At 45.4% G+C, this 18,011-nt stretch overlaps 1 protein-coding gene across 3 annotated transcripts in view; it reads right to left on the bottom strand.

Moving 5' to 3' along the window:
- KCTD1 (potassium channel tetramerization domain containing 1) overlaps positions 1 to 18,011 on the bottom strand; it is a 198,456-nt gene that overhangs the window by 14,542 nt on the left and 165,903 nt on the right. For all 3 annotated transcript variants that reach the window (XM_040984842.1, XM_040984843.1, XM_040984841.1), the window contains exon 3: positions 10,945 to 11,089. In XM_040984842.1, coding sequence (XP_040840776.1) covers positions 10,945 to 11,089 — 145 coding nt within the window. The remainder of the gene's footprint in view (positions 1 to 10,944; positions 11,090 to 18,011) is intronic.

Here is an 18,011-nt window from a genome sequence, read left to right as displayed (position 1 = left end):
TCAGACAAAGTTCCTTTTGGGATCTCCCCAATCGAACTGCTGGACTTGGAACCCTAACAATGAAAAGACAGAGGACAGAGCAAGTCATTCAACCACCTCAGCCGTATGTTGGCGGTGAAAAACTGGGCAAATGGAGACTCTAAGTTGGACTGTGTCAATCAGTAGATTCTTCAATGACCTCATTGTGCTTGGAGTGGTGAGACTGGCAGCAACTCATAACTGTTGAACTATCAAAACCACCTGAGCAAGACCCTTGGAGCATGCCCCACATCCGGGACCTGGGGTGGGTGGGATACTGGGTGGGGCTTCTCCCTTAAAACCCCTTTTACCTCAGATACATGAAGGAAACAATGTGGAAATAACAGTCTTACCCACTTTCCTGTAGCCGTTGAACCTTTTTAACCCTAATTAACCATGTAAAGATTGCCAAAAATACAATAAAAAAGATGGAAAAAGTTAAAAAAAAAATCTGCTGTGCAGCCTGGCCATGGACTGATACACACAGTGGCTTGGATGTGTTATCTGGAGACACTGACCCCTTTTAGACTTGGGCCCTGCCCGGGCATTTCTGAAGGACCCCGGGAAAGTCTGCGATCGCTAGGAGGACGAGCTCCTGTGCCTGGCGTGTTGCCTTGTAGGCCTGGCCTTGCATTGCTCCTGGCTGCCACGTATCCTCTGGCTCTTTCTGAACTCTCCCCGCTGTCTGGTTTCCAGGGTGGGGATGCTGCCCCTGCTGGGGAAGAGTTGACACAGGTGGCTGCTCACCAGGCTGACTTGCTTGCAGCCTTGGCAGCTCAGGAACTAAAAGGTCTTCTTGCTGTGTTGCCCTTTTCTGCTTGGTTAGGCTTGCACTGGCTACTTGTCCTCTTGGCAACTTCCCCCTGCGTGTCTTTGTGTGCTGTCTAACCCACGTGGCTACCCTTGGCTCATCAGGATGGAGGCCGTGCCGTTGGCTGCTGCTCTTAGGAGCCTCTGCTTTCTTCCTTAAGTGAGAGCATTTCAATTCATCATCTAAAGCCCCTGTTTGAGAGTTTATCATGCTTGCTTTCAGAATCTCCAGCCCTCTGCTATTCCCTTCTGCTGTCTGAGTCATCTGAAATCTCTCCTTAAGCCTCGGTTCTACTTTAACCATGCCCTTTCTCTAGTTCTTCCCACCTAATTGCTACATGCAAATTGTCTGCATTCATGGAGTACCATGTATGTTTCAGAACACATGCCCTCAAGTTCCCAATTGTTCTGGCTCTGCAATACTTCCCTGGGTGGGCATTCTCCCTTTCTTGCCTAGCCTGGCTGGACGGGCCCCACCTGCTGTGTTCCCTGGGTTCTACTTGGTGCTTCTCCAGGAGCCCCTTCCTGTCCAGATTCTCCTGGGGGCTTCTGACCCCAGATCTCTCCTGAGGGCTATTAAATGAAGCAGATATAGTTCCTATGCCTTGCCACTGCCTCCACCCAATTCTACAAATCTCACCGAGGCACAGATGACAGGGAGCTGGCAACAGAAGCAGAGGCAGACACACCTGTATCCTGAAGCCTCACTCTGCTTTGGCAAGTCATGTGGATGTCAGGCTACAGCAGCTAGGCCTGAAGGCTGGCGTGGAGTGGGGACAGGCTCTCTGGATGGGGTGGGGTCTGTGGCTGGGACTGGCTCTGCCCGCCCTCCTCCTTGTATGCTTCTTCCTTTAGGTGGGGATCAAGGAACGGTTGTTCCTCTCTGCACCAGGAAAGAAACTCCTCAGTGGCATCAGCTGAGTCCAAGGGTTGTGGCAGATGCTCTGAATGGGTGAGCTTCCTTTGAGACCTAGGCAGCCTGCATTTTGCCTTCGGGATAAGCATGCAGAGGCTGTGTCTGTATGGCCATTACTGACTGGCTGAAGAGTGGGCATCAGAGCCAAACTTGGCCAGTAAAACAGTTTCTCTGTTCAATCGAGAGGAGAGAGAGGCCCTGGGCATCGCTATAAATGATAGCATTTTTGAAAGGACACAAAAATCCCCCAACTGGGGTTCTCAGAGCTGTCATGATGCCTCCCACCCTGACTGGATACTTGGGGTAATTCTACAAGATAAGGTGCTAAATACTCCCCACCAACAGGCCTATTCTATTCTTAAATACAACACTGGTTCTCAACTGTGGAGGGCAGCTGAAAATGATTGGAGATATTCTTGGTTGTGCAACTGAGAAGGGGCAGTGGCTGGCTCTTAGGTGGGAGAGAAGCCATGGACACTGCTCAATGCCCACATGGTAGAGGATTCCCTCTCCTGAACTCCCAACAGAGTTATTTGGCACACAGCATTAGTATGGCAAGGTTAAGAAATTCTGTGCATGGTAGCAGTCCAACAAATGGATAATGCCCCGATCGAATGGTCAGCTCCATCATCATTAATGGTGGCCCCAGCACACAGCACACATCACAGAGTGATGGAACACTAAGGATACAACATCACTGATTGCCACAACATCACTCTTGCCACAATGTTTCACTACAACCCACCAGGCCTTTAGATATCATTCCTGGTTGATAAGAAACGAGGGGACAGGGTAATGAGCTAAACTGCACATGGTGGAAGCTAGAAGACAGGACATTTAGTAGGATAACTGGCCCATTTCTTGCCAACTCAGTACCATACCAAAAGAAATCAAGCTAGGAGCTGGCATTGTGGAGTAGTGGGTAAAGCTGCAGCCCGTGATACTGGCATCCCATATTGGCACAAGTTTCTGTCCCGGCTGCTTCACTTCCCATCCAGCTCTTGACTAATGAGCCTGAAAAGTGACAGAAAATGGCCCAAGTGTTTAGGCCCCTGCAACCAGGTGGGAGCCCACATGAAGCTCTTGGCCTTGCCCTAGTTTAGCCCAGACCATCGTGGTCATCTGGAAAAGGAACCAGAAGATGGTATGTCTCTCTCTGCCTCTCTGTCTCTCTGTAACTCTGACTTTCAAATAAGTAAATTTTTTTTTTAAAGATTTATTTAATTGTATTGGAAAGGCCGATTTAGAGCGAGACGGAGAGACAGAAAGAGCTCCCATCCGCTGGTTCACTCCCCAAGGGGCTGCAATGGCCAGAGTTGAGCCAACTTGAAGCCAGGTGCCAGGAGCTTTTCCAGGTCTCCCATGCTGGTGCAGGGTTCCAAGGACTTGGGCTGTCCACTACTTTCCCAGGCCATAAGCATGGGGCTGGAAGGGAACCGGCACATGAACTGGCATCCATATGGGATCACGGTGCTTCCAAAGTGAGGACTTAGGCCTTGAGCCATTGTGCTTGGCCCAAATAAATTTTAAGAGGAGAAAAAAAAAAAAGGAATCTAGCTGAACATTAAGGGATGGAATCTGACTCAACGTTGGCAGATCCCGTATTGGAAGAACCACATGGAAAGGACATTTTGGGGTCAGCCAGGGAAATATGATTGCAAAAAATAAAATTTTGGTAAAATGGAAAGTTACGGATTATTGTCAGAGGAAAATATCTCAAAGACTACATGTTGAGGTTTCACCATTGGTAGAAATACGGTGTTTAGATCTTGGCTTTTCTTCTTTTTTTTTTACTTACCCATATTTTCAATTTTTCTATTATGTACACATACTTCCATGCTATTAAAACGCTACTAAAAAATTGGGCCCGGCACCGTGGCCTAGCGGCTGAAGTCCTTGCCTTGATCACGCCAGGATCCCATATGGGCACTGGGATCTAATCCACTTCCCATCCAGCTCGCTGCTTGTGGCCTGGGAAAGCAGTCAAGGACAGCCCAAAGCCTTGGGACCCTGCAACCACATGGGAGACCTGGAGGAAGTTCCTGGCTCCTGGCTTCGGATTAGTGCAGCATCGGCCGTTGTGCTCACTTGGGGAGTGAACCTTCAGATGGAAGATCTTCCTCTCTGTCTCTCCTCCTCTCTGTATATCTGACTTTGCAATGAAAATAAAATAAATCTTTTTTTTAAAAAAAAGCTACTAAAAAATGACCAATAGACTTTGAAACACAGGAACAGTTAAGTTGGGGTCTGTCTCTTCTCTTAGCAGATATTTTTCTGTATCTGGTGGATATTCATACAGAGAACCAAAGATGATAAAAAGAAAACAAAGGGGGGAGAGGGTGGATAGATAATGAAGAAATCAGAATAACATGGAGTAAGGGAACATAAGGAAAGAGGAACGCCACATCCACAATCAGGTAGTGCAGACAAACTCTGCAACTGCTTATTCAGAGAAAATTCCAGTGGCTTTCAGTGGGAGCCGGGCCAAGAGCAGCTTCCATTGAAGTTGTGCTGGGAGTGAGGAAATGAACTAAATTGTTAACACTTGCGGGGTGAGACTCGGAGGCATGCTATGGTACTATGATTTTAGGGTGCACATTCTTGTTGCAGAGAGAAGCCTGTTACTGGAACTCTCCCTGGCAAACCCAGAAGCGATTCCCTGTACACCAGCGAGCTGTGGCGCCTCCCGAGGTCCAGAGCAACCCTAGTGAGGGAGCAAGTCCCCACACTCCTCTCTGCCCAGGTCGCGGAGACAGACAGCTCCTGTGTGCACTTGGCCCTGGTGCACTTTGAACGGGAGGTTGAACAGCAGCCCGGCTTCCTTTCACCTGCTGCTCCTCCCAGGCCCTGGAACACCCTATAATTTACAGCCTGTCACCAGAGGCTCTGTGGGAAACACAGCCGGGCCTTAGGGGACGTGAGTTTCATTTGACATGCTTTTGCTTTTCCCCTGAAGCATGGGCTATGGCTAAATCCCCAAGCAATTAAAGGGTGTGTGCTGTACTCAGAAATGATGAAGAGCAGGTCTTTGAGTATTCTAGAATCCATAGGAGCGCAGAAATGGGGCAGAGTGGCAGCTGTCCTAATCCTATGTGGGTGGGTGATGGGGTGAGTCGCAGGGATGGTGCCCTGGGGTCAGCCACGGTATTTCCCTCCCCAGCATCCAGCCTGTGCGCCCCTGGAGTTAAGACGATGCTCACCTGTGGCTCTGTCTGCTGACGGTTGAAACAAAACATGTTTCCCAAACACCCAGCTTGTTTACTGGACTGTACAACTCAACACAAGCAGCGATGATCCCCTTCTAGCTGTAGTTTCAACCTTTTACTGTGATTCCCAAAGTCCACACTCCTTTTCATAGTAGGAATTATAAATTAATATATTAACCCAACAAGATGAAGCCTAGAATGATGGTCTTAAATGCACATCCATGTTATGCTTTGTATTTAGTCCTAATGATTTTAAAAGAGGCATACTGTCTCCTTGGAACTCTAGTTTCCCATGATTCGTTTGAACCTTTCCTGTGGTATTTCTTAATTAATAATAAGGAATGATTGTGTATCCAGCCAAAATGCTCTCTTCAGAACATAAAAATGTCTCTGTTCATAAGAACCTTACAATGCCAGTGTCGTAGCACAGTGCATTAAGCTGCTGATTGTGACACTGACAATTTATATTGGAGTGCTAGTTCAACTTCTGACTATTCTGCTTCTAATCCAGCTTCGTGTTAATGATCCCAGGGAAGCAATGGAAGATAGCCCATTGAGTTTGGACACCTGCCCCCAAGAGAGGAGACTCAGATGGAATTCCTGGCTCCTGGCTTTGGCCTGGACCAGTCTTGCCCATTTGGGCCTTCAGGGGGCTGAACTAGCACCTGAAAGAGTTCTCTTTCCCTTTCTCTTTCTATTCCATGCCTCCTACCCCAAATCTATCAAATAAACAAAATAAATAAAATTTTAAAAGCATATGGTGCAGGGCCTGGCAAGATAACCTAATGGCTAAAATCCTGGCCTTGCATGTGCCTGGATCCCACATGGGTACCAGTTCATATTCAGGATGCTCCACTTTCCTTCCAGCTCCCTGACTGTGGCTTGGGAAAGCAGTAAAGAACGTCCCAAAACCTTGGGACCCTGCACCAGCATGGGAGACCTGGAAAAGCTCCTGGCACCTGGCTTCAAGTTGGCTCAACTCTGGCCATTGCAGCCCCTTGGGGAGTGAACCAGCAGATGGAAGCTCTTTCTGTCTCTCCGTCTCGCTCTAAATCGGCCTTTCCAATACAATTAAATAAATCTGTTTAAAAAACCCCAAAAAACAAAACAAACAAAAAAAGCATACAATGCAGTGATTAATACCTGGCTTATCCCATTCTATATTGGAGTGTCTTGTTTGAGTCCTGGCTCCATTTTTTTATTCCAGCTTCCTGTTAATGTGCACCCCAGGAGGCAGCAGATGGTGGGTCAAGGGCCTGGGTTCCTACTCCCCACATAGGAAACCTGCCCTGAGTTTCCAGGTCTCTGCTTTGGCCCAGCCCCTCTACAGCTGATGTAAATATTTGGGGAATCTATTCTGTCTCTTTACTTTTCCAATAAAAAGAAAAAGATTCCTAAAATACACAAAATCCAAGTACAAGAAAATATATGAGCAGATTTTAATGAACTGATATGAGCCAGAGTTTGGTGAGCATGTGGGAATTACTCCACACATCTGTTTAGGGGTGGAGTGTGACCCTTCTCCTGGGAAGGGCCATTTGAATATTTATAACATCACTTGCGAGCCATACAAAATGATCAACTTAAAAATTAGCCTGCCAGATGTATTGAATTTCAAGCACCACCCGAGGTTGCCTTGGCAGGGCCAGACCAAGTGACTGTGTGGGCCTTGGATGGTGCGTCGGTCGCTCCCTGTTCCTGGTTAGGGATCTGTGTATTCACTCATTTAAGCCACAGACATTGACACGCTCAACATGTAGGGGCGGAGCCAGCGGGGCAGACTCTGGCCCTCCCCACCAGCGACACCCCACCTGGTCCATTTCTACTTCTGTCACTAAGAGGCTGAAAAGGAAAGGAGTCAGGTCCCAGCTTCTCTGACGTCAGGGGAGGTTCTGGTCCGGCTCCACGAGCCATAAAAAGACAAATCTTTCAGGGGAACTTTGATGAGGACAGTCTTGCCCATGCTGAGCTTTACACTCAGACATTCTGGCCTTAAGGGAGGATGTGGTGGCTGAAGCTGTTGTGGCTGTCACATTATGACCTTGAGGTAATGGGCACGTGGTCAGAATGTCCACCCTGAGGACAGCAAGACCAAAAAACAGAGACTAGACAACATCATCAAGCACTATGCCACGTGGGAGACACGCACCACGTGGGAGCCACACACGTCCCCATTCATTTCAGCCATAGTGACTTGGAAGCCCTAACTCCTGCGGCTGCAATCAAGTGCAAAAGAACAGAGATGAAGGATTATAAATGTGCGGTGTGTGACCACAGAGGATGGCATGGGACAGGTTAGCCTTGGCTGTAAATGGAGCCCCAGATTGAAATAATGGTGGGGGCAAGGGCAGAGGAAGACTGCTGGAGAAAGTGTCCTTCTCTGAAGGGGGCAGGTGGCAGTGTGCTGGAGGAACTAAGTCCTATAGGGATTGTGGGGAGCATAACAGTTCAGGGGACTTGATCCTTCATCAACGGGGTGTTCTCTGGTCTGGCTGTTATCTTGGAATGTGGAATCAAAACCTTGCTGAAATGAATAAAATGGCATAGAGGAAAATGTGACAAAGAGATCCAAAAGTTGGCATGCAACAAGAAAACTGGGTATGCTAGAAAATGCCCTTTTAGTGGCATTAGGAAAGGGCCAGAGTGGAATAGCTTCTCCATCCACTTGCCCCACCCCAAGTTGGAAGAGACTGTCACTGATGAAGTGGCTGATGTTCACCTCGGAGCCGTGCCGCACCAGCCAAGTGCTCCTGGCGTTTGAGCCTGCAGTCATGCTCAGCACGGTAAGCCAGGAGCCTTGGGAGGCCCTAAGCATTGCTACTGGCCAGAGAGCCGGGCTCAGGCTCTTTCCAGGACTGTAGGGAACGTGGAATGCTAGCTGCAGTCAGAACTCTCATTTTCTTGCCAAATGCACAGTTGTTTCCATGTAAAATGAACATGTGCATTATGTAACTCCTCTATGTTCTCTCTCCATTTAACTAATAATCCTTGGCACTGCTATTCACAGCCCTGAAGGAGAGGCAGTCAACTCTTTTAGATCTTTCTCTCCATACCAGTACAAAGGGTCTTCAAAAGTTTATGGAAAACATGTATTATGAAAAAAACTGCATAGATTTCAAGGGGGTTTTTTGACTCCCAAATAACCTTGTTTTTAGTTCTGTTTTCTGTGAATTTCTGGAAGTGCCCTGGTATGCACACATACATGATTTTTATATAAATGGGGCATATACTATATGTATCACTCTGCAAATTAGTACTCGCTGAATAATAAGACCTTGGTAATTTTTTTCCCAAATATCAACAGATGAGTTAGCTACATTCCTTCAAACTGTTCCATGCTATTGATGTTCCACAATAGCTGTAACACCTGCCATCATTGGATTTTTGTTAGCTGTGTTCAGTTTTTGATCTTTTAAACATAACTATAATAAGCATGTCACATAAACATATATATGTGCTTACATATTTATGAGAATATTTCTATAAGTGAATAGATATGAATTTTGAAACCAAAGAATGTATGTGCATATATTGAATTTTTAATGGCTACTGCTGAATTGCCCTCCAAATCAATTTTCACTACTGATCATTCTGCATATCATCAATCTTTTAAATTCTTTCAGATTTGATAGATTTAAAAAAAAAGAACATTTTATTTTTGTTTACTGAGTGAATGAATAGCTTTACAGATGTTTATTGTTATGGTGGCTGTTGCCCAGGGGGTTAAGCCACCACTGGGAATGTTCAAATGTCTTACCAGAGTTTCTGGTTTGAGGGATTGGCTTATTTGAGTCCTGGCTGTTCTGTACGCCCCATCCATTCCCCTGCTAGCACAGCTGCGAGGTGGCAGACACTGGTCCAAGTGCCTGAGTTCCTGCCACCCACCTGGGAGACACAGGTGGAGCTCCTGCCCTTGGATGTAGCCTGACCTAACCCCTTGCTGTTACAGGCATTTGGAGAAGGAACAGGTAAAATAAAATTTTTTAAATAAAATAAAAATATTTAAAAACGGTTTATTGGTGATTTCTACTTTTTGGGAAAATTTGTACAGCTAAAAATGTTTCCACTATGTTGTTTTTGTTTCTTGGAGAATTTCAGAGGTTCTTTTACAACAGATATTAACCTTGTGTTGCAAACTTTTATCCTAAACCAACACTAGTCTTTTTTTTTTTTTTCCTTTAAGACTTATTTCCCAGGCCACAAGCAGGGAGCTGGATTGGAAACGGAGCAGCTGGGACACAAACCAGCATCCATATGGATACTGACACTTGCAAGTGGAGGATTAGCCACTTGAGCCATCATGCCACCCCTGGACACCGGCCTTTCATTTGTACACTGTGTCTTTAACAAACTGTTTTAAAGACATCTTTTGGGTATTATGTCTTGCTTAGGTAGGCCCTTTCTGCCTCAGAATTATACTGTAAGACATCCCTCTATAATTTCCTCTAGTGCTCTTTTTTTTAAAAAAAAAAGATTTATTTATCTTTATTATAAAGTCAGATATACAGAGAGGAGGAGAGACAGAGAGGAAAATCTTCTGTCCGATGATTCACTCCCCAAGTGAGCACAATGGCCAGTGCTGTGCCGATCCGAAGCCAGGAGCCAGGAATTTCCTCCAGGTCTCCCACACAGGTGCAGGGTCCCAAGGCATTAGGCCATCCTGGACTACTTTCCCAGGCCACAAGCAGCGAGCTGGATAGGAAGTGGAGCTTTCGGGATTAGAACTGGCGCCCGTATGGGATCCTGGCACGTTCAAGGTGAGGACTTTAGCTGCTTAGCCACGGCGCTGGGCCCCCTCTAGTACTTTCATGGCTTCAGTTCTTATTTTTATTTCAGAGGTTTGTAAACTAGGGATGTTAGACAAGCCTCCGGCTCTGCAGTCAGCGCCCATGACTAATCAGTCCTCTCTTCTCACTGACTTGAAAAAGTACCTTTTCCATCACATTTCTACATGCACACACTCTGTCTCTGGACATTGCTCATCTCCATCCACTATTATATGTGGATAGTTCAGCCCTGTTGAAATTGGCCTTGCAAATTATTTCAGCCCTATAGTATGTTTCGATGCTGGTAGGACGCATCCACCCTTACTCACCATCAACAACACTTACCATGAATTCCACAATTTCATTGTCATGTTAAAATTTTTTGTTCTACATAAACTTCATAATTGGGGTGAATTTCATTTGACCAAAATCTCTTACTAAACGGCTTCCTGTTGAAGGCATGGAGTACCTGGAGGGTGGGGCCACCTGCACATTGAGGCTTCCCACCGGAAGGCAGAATGATCCCTTGTCTACTCTGCTTTCATGCTTGTTGGAAGATATTCAGTTTTCTTAACCAAGTTTGCATAGTTCTTGTTTGGTTTATTCCTACATGCGATCATTTTTCCATTATATATTATGACTAGCTCTGGCTATTTTAAAGGAGGACGATTCATTTGAATATATTGATCCTGAATTTAAATGCTTTAATAAGTTTTAAAAGCCAGTTTTTAATAGGATTTAGTTGTTTCTTTAAACTCTTCTACTTATGGCAACATGGGTAACAAAATACATTTTTGTATACTTCCTTCTAATATCAACACTTTCTACTTGTTCTTGTCTAATTCCATTGCCCAGAGTTGTAAAACACAACGTGGGAATGATTTCAGGGGGATTAATATGTAGTACTGATTTTAAAGGGAACTGTCAAGATGTACATTAGATTTCTGGGGGAAAAATCTTCAAGCTGGAGGGGTCCCCTCTTATTCTGCAGCTCACTCAGACTTACCAGAAATGACCTGTGAACTTAATCAACTTCAAGAAGAAACTGCAATTTCACCTTTTAAGCACAAAGCAATTCTCTTTGGCTCCTGTAGGACTTAAGTGAGCCCCCCCCCCCCGCTACTATCAGACTTGGCATATGCTGACCACCTAGAACGAGGACTATTTTTGAGCATACCTCCTCACAACTCACACGTTTATGTGACGTAATCTAACACAGACTGCTCACCTTGAAGTCATCAGGAATGAGGAGTTTTGACGTTCGTAGAAAATTTAAGATATATCTGAACATCTGTCCATCTCTGTCGATGAAGTAGTGCTGTTTGAGACTGTCCAAGACAATCGGCTCTGTGCCATCGAAGAGCCTTCCAATTCTGTGACAACAAAAAAGCGAACAGTGAAGACAATTAGGTCAATTGCTTGTCACCCTAGACTCAGAGCTGTGGTTTTGTCACTGTCAAAGATGGCACTTTTGAGGAAAGCAGTCGGGAAAAACCACCCCATAAGTGGCTATGGCACTGCGAGATGTACTGGCCCCAGCATGGCTGACACCCCAGGACCGCAGTTCTGACAGGCTCCGGTTTTGAGTACATTCTGTTATTCACCATCTTTCACCTGCAGCGGAAGTGACCCTGGCATGGTGACTGTGGACACGTACTGTCTTTGTAATGGAAGATCACATCTCCCCTGGGTGTTGCTTCAAACAACCACTTCTTCCTGTTGAGAAACGGTGTTGTTCCAAAGTGCCTTATACATAGGTCCAGTAAAAAAACAACTGTTTTTAAGAAATCTGTTTTTCAAGTTTGCTTTACTCATGAATGTCAACTTGAAAAAAGTAATGTCTGTATGCGAACATGTGCGTTTAGTTACAAAAAAGAATAATTAAAAATATCATGCATCTAGGAGAACATGTGTTTAACAACATACAGTTTTAGCATGTTAGGTCTCAGGAAAAAATAGTAATAACACTAAAGCATCATCATCAAACAGTAAATTATTTGGCCATCCCCAACTGTGATCCAGTTCTGGAACATAAGTGACCATGGGTAATTAAAAAAGCAAAAGCAAAAACAGGTATCACAGTACGCTGCATCCATTGTTAGAGTTCCTGTTGGTACGTGTAAGACAGGCAAATGTTTCACAGCCATTATCATTTCTTCCATTAAGGAAGGCTGACCCTACACCCTGGACTATGTAACTCGTTAACAGAGAGCGGTCACATCTACTCTGAATAAACTGGGAGTGGCTAGTTAATGACGTGCAAACATTTTACGCGAGAAGGTAGAATTTATATACTAGAAATCACCTCCTTTATGAAAGGTGCATTTTATGTTTTACCAACAATGTAGGCAGAAAGATGGCTATATTTTGAAATGAAAAGCACTTCCTGATCGCACAGCAAATATGTCTCTGATTTGGAACATCAGCTTATTGTTTCCAAGATGATTTTGAAATCACACATTTTCTAATCTTATGTTGAAATGGGACAGGTATAATGGCCAATCAGTTACCACCTCTCAGGCACCTACACTGTGGTGCAGTGGACCAAGCTGCCTTATGTGGAATGCTGGTTGGAGCCCTGGCTATATGTTTTTTATATAACCTCCTGCTAATGCACCCAGGAAGGAAGTAATTTGGTCCCTAGCACCCTGCGAGAGACCAGGATGGAAGTTCCTGCCTCCTGATTTCCCCCTGGCCCAGACCTGGCTGTCGTAGTCATCCGGAAAGGGAAGTAGCAACTGAAAGACCCATCTCACTTTCTCCATGTATCTGTGATTCTGCCTTCCAAAGGAATAAATATACCTTTTAAAAAGTAATTCCAGTCATCTTAAGATATAATAAATGAAATAAGCAGGAAGGTTGCTTTTCTTCCTCCGCTCCTAAAGAAAGGTATGTGAATGTTCGTTCCAATAAAAATCCTTTAAAGATCATTTAAAAACTCACGTTCTATCTGGAGGTCATAACTAAAATAAGAAAGCAACAGTGGAGCTATCCCTTGAAAACTCAATGAATTCTTCTAAGATCATGTTTTGGTCCAACTTTCCATGAACTGTCCAGGGTGTGGATGACAACTGGTGGATTCTTTTGCTGCATGCTACCTTGTCATTCGTCTCGCACTGACGCATCCATCAAATTAAACTACACTTGGTCACTTCCTTACAGAGCTTCCCAGGCAATGTGATTAGGGATGGGAAAGAATGAGCCGTGTTTGCCAGTTATTAGAGCTCTTTCCTATTAATAACATGATACAGGTACAGCTGACCAGGGAAGAAAAAGGAACACTGCTACTTCACTGCCTCCCAGATTCACCTTGCACCATCCTCAGTGCTCTGTACATGTAACCAACCCATCCATCCTTATTTGAAAGAAACAGGCTCAAGAAGGTGAGTAACTTGCCTAACAAGTTAAGTAGGGGATTTGTTCACAGCTCCTTTGATCCGGAAGGGGCCTCCCACTAACAAATGGAATGAAAAGAATGACCAGAGTCAAGTGAAGGCTTTTGATTTACAGTTTTTATTTCTGCCATGCATCTTTTGAGCAAGAACTGTGCAGTGAAATCTAAGCACCTGTACTGATTATTTGTGGTCCGAAGTGAATCACTATCAGCGATCTCAAGTGATCACTGATAACTCAAGTGATCTTGAGTTAACAAAGAACTGAAAAATTCCCTGACCCTCTTGATTCTTCCCACCCTGGTCAATGATGTAAGCATCATCTAAAATAAAAATTTTTAAAAAGAACTGAAAAGTTAATACTTTATTCTTATGCAAATCCTCTGCTGTGTATTTTATTTTCAGTGTCCCTATTCAAGTTAGACTTGGATGCACACAGCCAATGGATTTATACTCTTTTTTAAGATTTATTCATTTTTATTGCAAAGTCAGACCTACAATGAAAAAGAGAGACAGAGAAAAAGATCTTCCATCCACTGGCCCATTCCCCAAGAGGCCGCAGTGGCTGGAGCTGAGCTCATCTGAAGCCAGGAGCCAGGAACCTCCTCCAGATTCCCCATGCAGGCACAGGATCCCAAGGCCCTGGGCCATCCTCCACTGCCTGCCGCCTGGCCACAAGCAGGGAACTGGATGTGAAGTGGAGCAGCTGGGACATGAACTTGTTTCCACATGGAATCCTGGCACATGCAAAGCGAGGACTCCAGCCACTAGACTACTGAACCAGTACCGGGATTGATAAATTTATAATCGATGAGTGAGTAAAGGAATCAGGAGTGAGGAGTGTGGAATGAGAGTGAGGCTCAGTCAACTATTAGCTGCAGTCTTGGTGGACGGATGCCTCCTTGTCTCCATTCTTTTCCCCAAATTAAGCCTTCCTTTATTTTCTATAATAACCTTATTTTTTTCCCGTCAGGGTTGATAGAAAAATCCAATGAAGTCATGGTACAGAAATTTCAAATGTCTGGGAAGGTAGCTCTGAGAAGCGGCCAGGAGCAGGATCTGCGGAGGTAAAAGAACAGCTTCAGCCCGAGTGTGTGCTTCTAAACCTCTCCAGAGTAGGGAAGTGGCTGTTGGAACGCAGAGCCACAGCCAAAAGTACCACTGATGCAGGTAAAGGGACCTGGGGCCAGGGAACAGGAAAAGGCATCTTCATCCCAGACTGAGGTGAAGAAATAAAAACAGGATCGAAGGCAGGAGCAGGAGGGACATCTGAACGCCTGGCCCTGCGGGTGAACCTGCTGGTGGCCGTGGCCTCTGGGGGGACAAACAAGGGCCGAGGAGATGAGAGGCTGGGGAAGGACTGGAATCCACAGCACAGAGAACCACAACCGGGGCAGGGAGGTCTTGGCTGATCACCCAACTCAAATGTGCCTTTCCAGTAGGCCAGTGAGGTCACATGCATTGGTTCACATATTACTTATTTCTAATTTTTAAAAAAGTTTTATTTGTTTTTATTAGGAAGGCAGATTTATAGAGAGGAGATAAGAAGAAAAGATCTTCCATCTATTGGTTCACTCCCCAAGTGGCCTCAATGGCCAGAGCTGAGCCGGTCCAAAGCCAGGAGATAGGAGCTTCTTCTGGGTCTCTATGTGGGTGCAGAGCCCCAAGGCTTTGCGCCATCCTTCACTGTTTTCCTGGGACATGAACCAGTGCCCATATGGAATCCTGGCACATGCAAGGCAAGAATTCAATCACTAAGGCCATGCGCCGGGCCCTTTACTGATTATTCTAATGAAAACAGCAACAGAGTCACAAGCCTTAGCCACCCAAGGTCTTCTGCTGATCAATAGCAACTTGTATAAGGTGAGTGATAAATTCTTAATCTACTGTTAATTCAGTAGAATGAATTCATCATATAATCAAAGTAGTCAAGCAATACTCAATTCACAACTAGTTTTATAAGAACATGAAGACAGGGCCTGGCGCGGTGGTGCAGGTGGTTAAGGTCCTCGCCTTGCACGCCCAGGATCCCATATGGGCGCCGGTTCTAATCCTGGCAGCCCCGCTTCCCTTCCAGCTCCCTGCCTGTGGCCTGGGAAAGCAGTCGAGGACGGCCCAAAGCTTTGGGAACCTGCACCCGCGTGGGAGACCCATCCAGGCTCCTGGCTTCGGATCGGCATAGTATCGGCCCGTTGTGCTCACTTGGGGAGTGAATCATCGGACGGAAGATCTTCCTCTCTGTCTCTCCTCTCTGTATATACGCCTTTCCAATAAAAAAAAAAAATAAAAATAAATCTTTAAAAAAAAAAAAAAGGAACATGAAGAGAATCCAGGGCTGGCACTGTGGTTTAGAGGGCTAAGCTGCTGCTTGCGACACCAGCATGCCGTATCAAAGCCCTGGCTGCCTCACTTCCCATTCAGCGCCTCACTAATGTGCCTGGGAGGGCAGATGACCCAAGTGCTTGGACCCCTGTGGCCTGAATGGACTTCTAGCTCCTGGCTTTGGCTTAATCCTGCCCGAGAAGTGTGGCCACTTGGTGAGTAAGAAACATATCCCTGGTTCTCTTTTCCTCTCCCCATCAATCCTTCCCTTTCTCTGTCACTCTTCTTTCAAATAAAGAAATCTTTTTAGAGAATCTAAGTTAGCGATTGATTGTAGCGTCATCAAGGACAGTTAGTGGAGAGTGTGAATTGTAAATGAGTACAAATCGCTGAGCGGATACAGTGTGGAGGGCTGGTCTGGGGTGAGGGGTCTTTAGCTGCAGACAATTGCTGCCTGTTTTGGCAATAAGTGCTTTGTTCTCGCCAAGCCTCTGCAGCACAGTGCTCTGACCTTGGATTCAAGAAGTCAGGCAGTGCCACAGCAGGTGCCAGGTTAGTGAACCTCATGAAGTTTCATGAGACAAAAGGGTGAAGGCATCTGTACTACTGTCCCAAACTGGTCCTATTTATCTTTGCTTTCCTGAAGTCTTCCAAAACATGAGTCCACACAGATCCAGTTAATGTATTTTTTACCTATGTTTGCAGGTGTGAACCCTAATTTCTAAAGTTGACATGTTCTATTCTTTTTGGCCAAGTCATCCCATTGTTCATAGTATTTTACTAGAAAACAAGTTCCAAATGCAAAACAGAAAGCAAAATGAGATAGGCTTTGTCAACTTTTTAAAAAGTTTCATTTGAAAGGCAAAGAGAGCGCAGGAGAGAGACCTTCCATCGACTACTTTACGTCCCCAAAGCTCCCATCAGCCAAGGTTCAGCCAGGCCCAAACTAGGAGCCAGGAACTCCATCCTTGTCTCCCACATGGGAGGAAGGGACCCTACTATCTGAGCATCACCTGCCGTCTCTTAGGCTGTGTGTTAGCAGGCAGCCAGATGAGAGCAGAGACAGAAGCTAGGTACTCTGATATGGGATGAAAGAATCCCAAGCTGTGTCTTAGCCACCGTGCCAATGCCCACTCTGTTGCACTCCGTTTCTGATTATCCTCCACACAGAAGGACATCGAGGGCGACCTGAGTCCTGCTGTGGGGTGTCCTTACTTGGTGAAGCTGCCAGCAATGGCTACACTGCTCTCAGGTGGCTCCTATCAAACAGAAGCATATGTAGTATCAAGCCAGGGCTCAAATGCTCTGACAGGACAGGGAAGGAGGAAGACCAGGCCAGGCGGAAGAGCAGAGCAGGGTGTGGGCCACAGGGTTGTGGAAAGTGGTGGCTCAGAACCGTCCATGGCTTGAGGGGACAAAGGACCAGGGCACAGAGAAAGTGGAAGGGGGAGCCTTCAGGCACAGACACGCATTCCTGACCGAGGTGAAAGGGCTCTCAAGAAGAAAAAGTTCCTAGCTGAAGCAAGCAATGCATGGAGTCAGGAAAGAATTGCGGCGCTGCTGATTTCTGCCAGCTTTCAACAGAGGAGGCTTCTGAGCTGGGGAAACAATGCAGGCAGGGTGAGTGGTTCCAGTGACCGTGACACAGTGGCCTGGGGGACGTCCAGGGCTGGCCCCACTCTGCTGGGAGGAGCACTATTTGGCTGAGCAAATAAAGAAGAAACAGACCCAGGCGGTATTTCTTGTGGACATATGAATGGAGCTACAAATCAAACTGCAGTGACTTGTAAACTCTGGAGCCTAAAAGCTATATGGAGCTAAGCACAGTTTACTAACCTTGGAGAACATTCCTGTTTTCCAGCTGACCAAGACCACGCTGGCTCCAGATGACGCATGGCCAAAATGTTCTTTCTTTCTTTTTTTTAATACTCATTGAACCAAGTAGTAATGCTGACAAAGTTTCATTCTACTTTTTTTTTTTTTAAAGAATAACCATTACTTATTAAACTAGCAATATTTTTTTTACTTTGAGAAAAATCTCTTTATTTTCATTTTATTTAAAAGCAGAGAGACACGAAGACAGAGACAGACAGACAGAAGGAAGCAGGACTCGGAGTTGCAACCAGGACTGAGACCCAGACACTCCGATACGGGTTGTGGGTGTCCCACGTGGTATCTTAGCAGAACTGCCTGCCTCTACTTTAAAAAAAAAACTTATATTTTTAAAAGAATATTTTTATTTGAGACAACCCCAAGCTTATATCAAATGAAGAAAATAATATGATGAAGCCCTGTATGACTATCACTCAGGGTCAAAGGCTCCTAACTCCTGGCCATTCTGCTTGCACCTGTACTTGTAAGTTCCACCCTCCCCTACTGGTATTTTTTGAGATAACTGCAGAAAATCATATTATTTTATCTGCAAATATTTCAATAAATAATATGGTTATATCCCCTGAAAATACACATCAACAGTTACGGAAGTGCAATGTGCTGCTGTTTAACTTTAGCACAGTCAATTGCTCTTGTTTGGGGAGCAAATAACAGCAGCTAAGCTCTGAAGACAACAAACTTCTTCCGG

Source organism: Ochotona curzoniae, unplaced genomic scaffold (genome assembly GCF_017591425.1).
Source record: "Ochotona curzoniae isolate NIBS_2020 unplaced genomic scaffold, NIBS_Ocur_1.0 contig_43, whole genome shotgun sequence".
Taxonomy (NCBI): domain Eukaryota; kingdom Metazoa; phylum Chordata; class Mammalia; order Lagomorpha; family Ochotonidae; genus Ochotona; species Ochotona curzoniae.
Note: the sequence above shows the minus strand (reverse complement) of the source record. Positions and strands in the feature narration are given on the sequence as shown.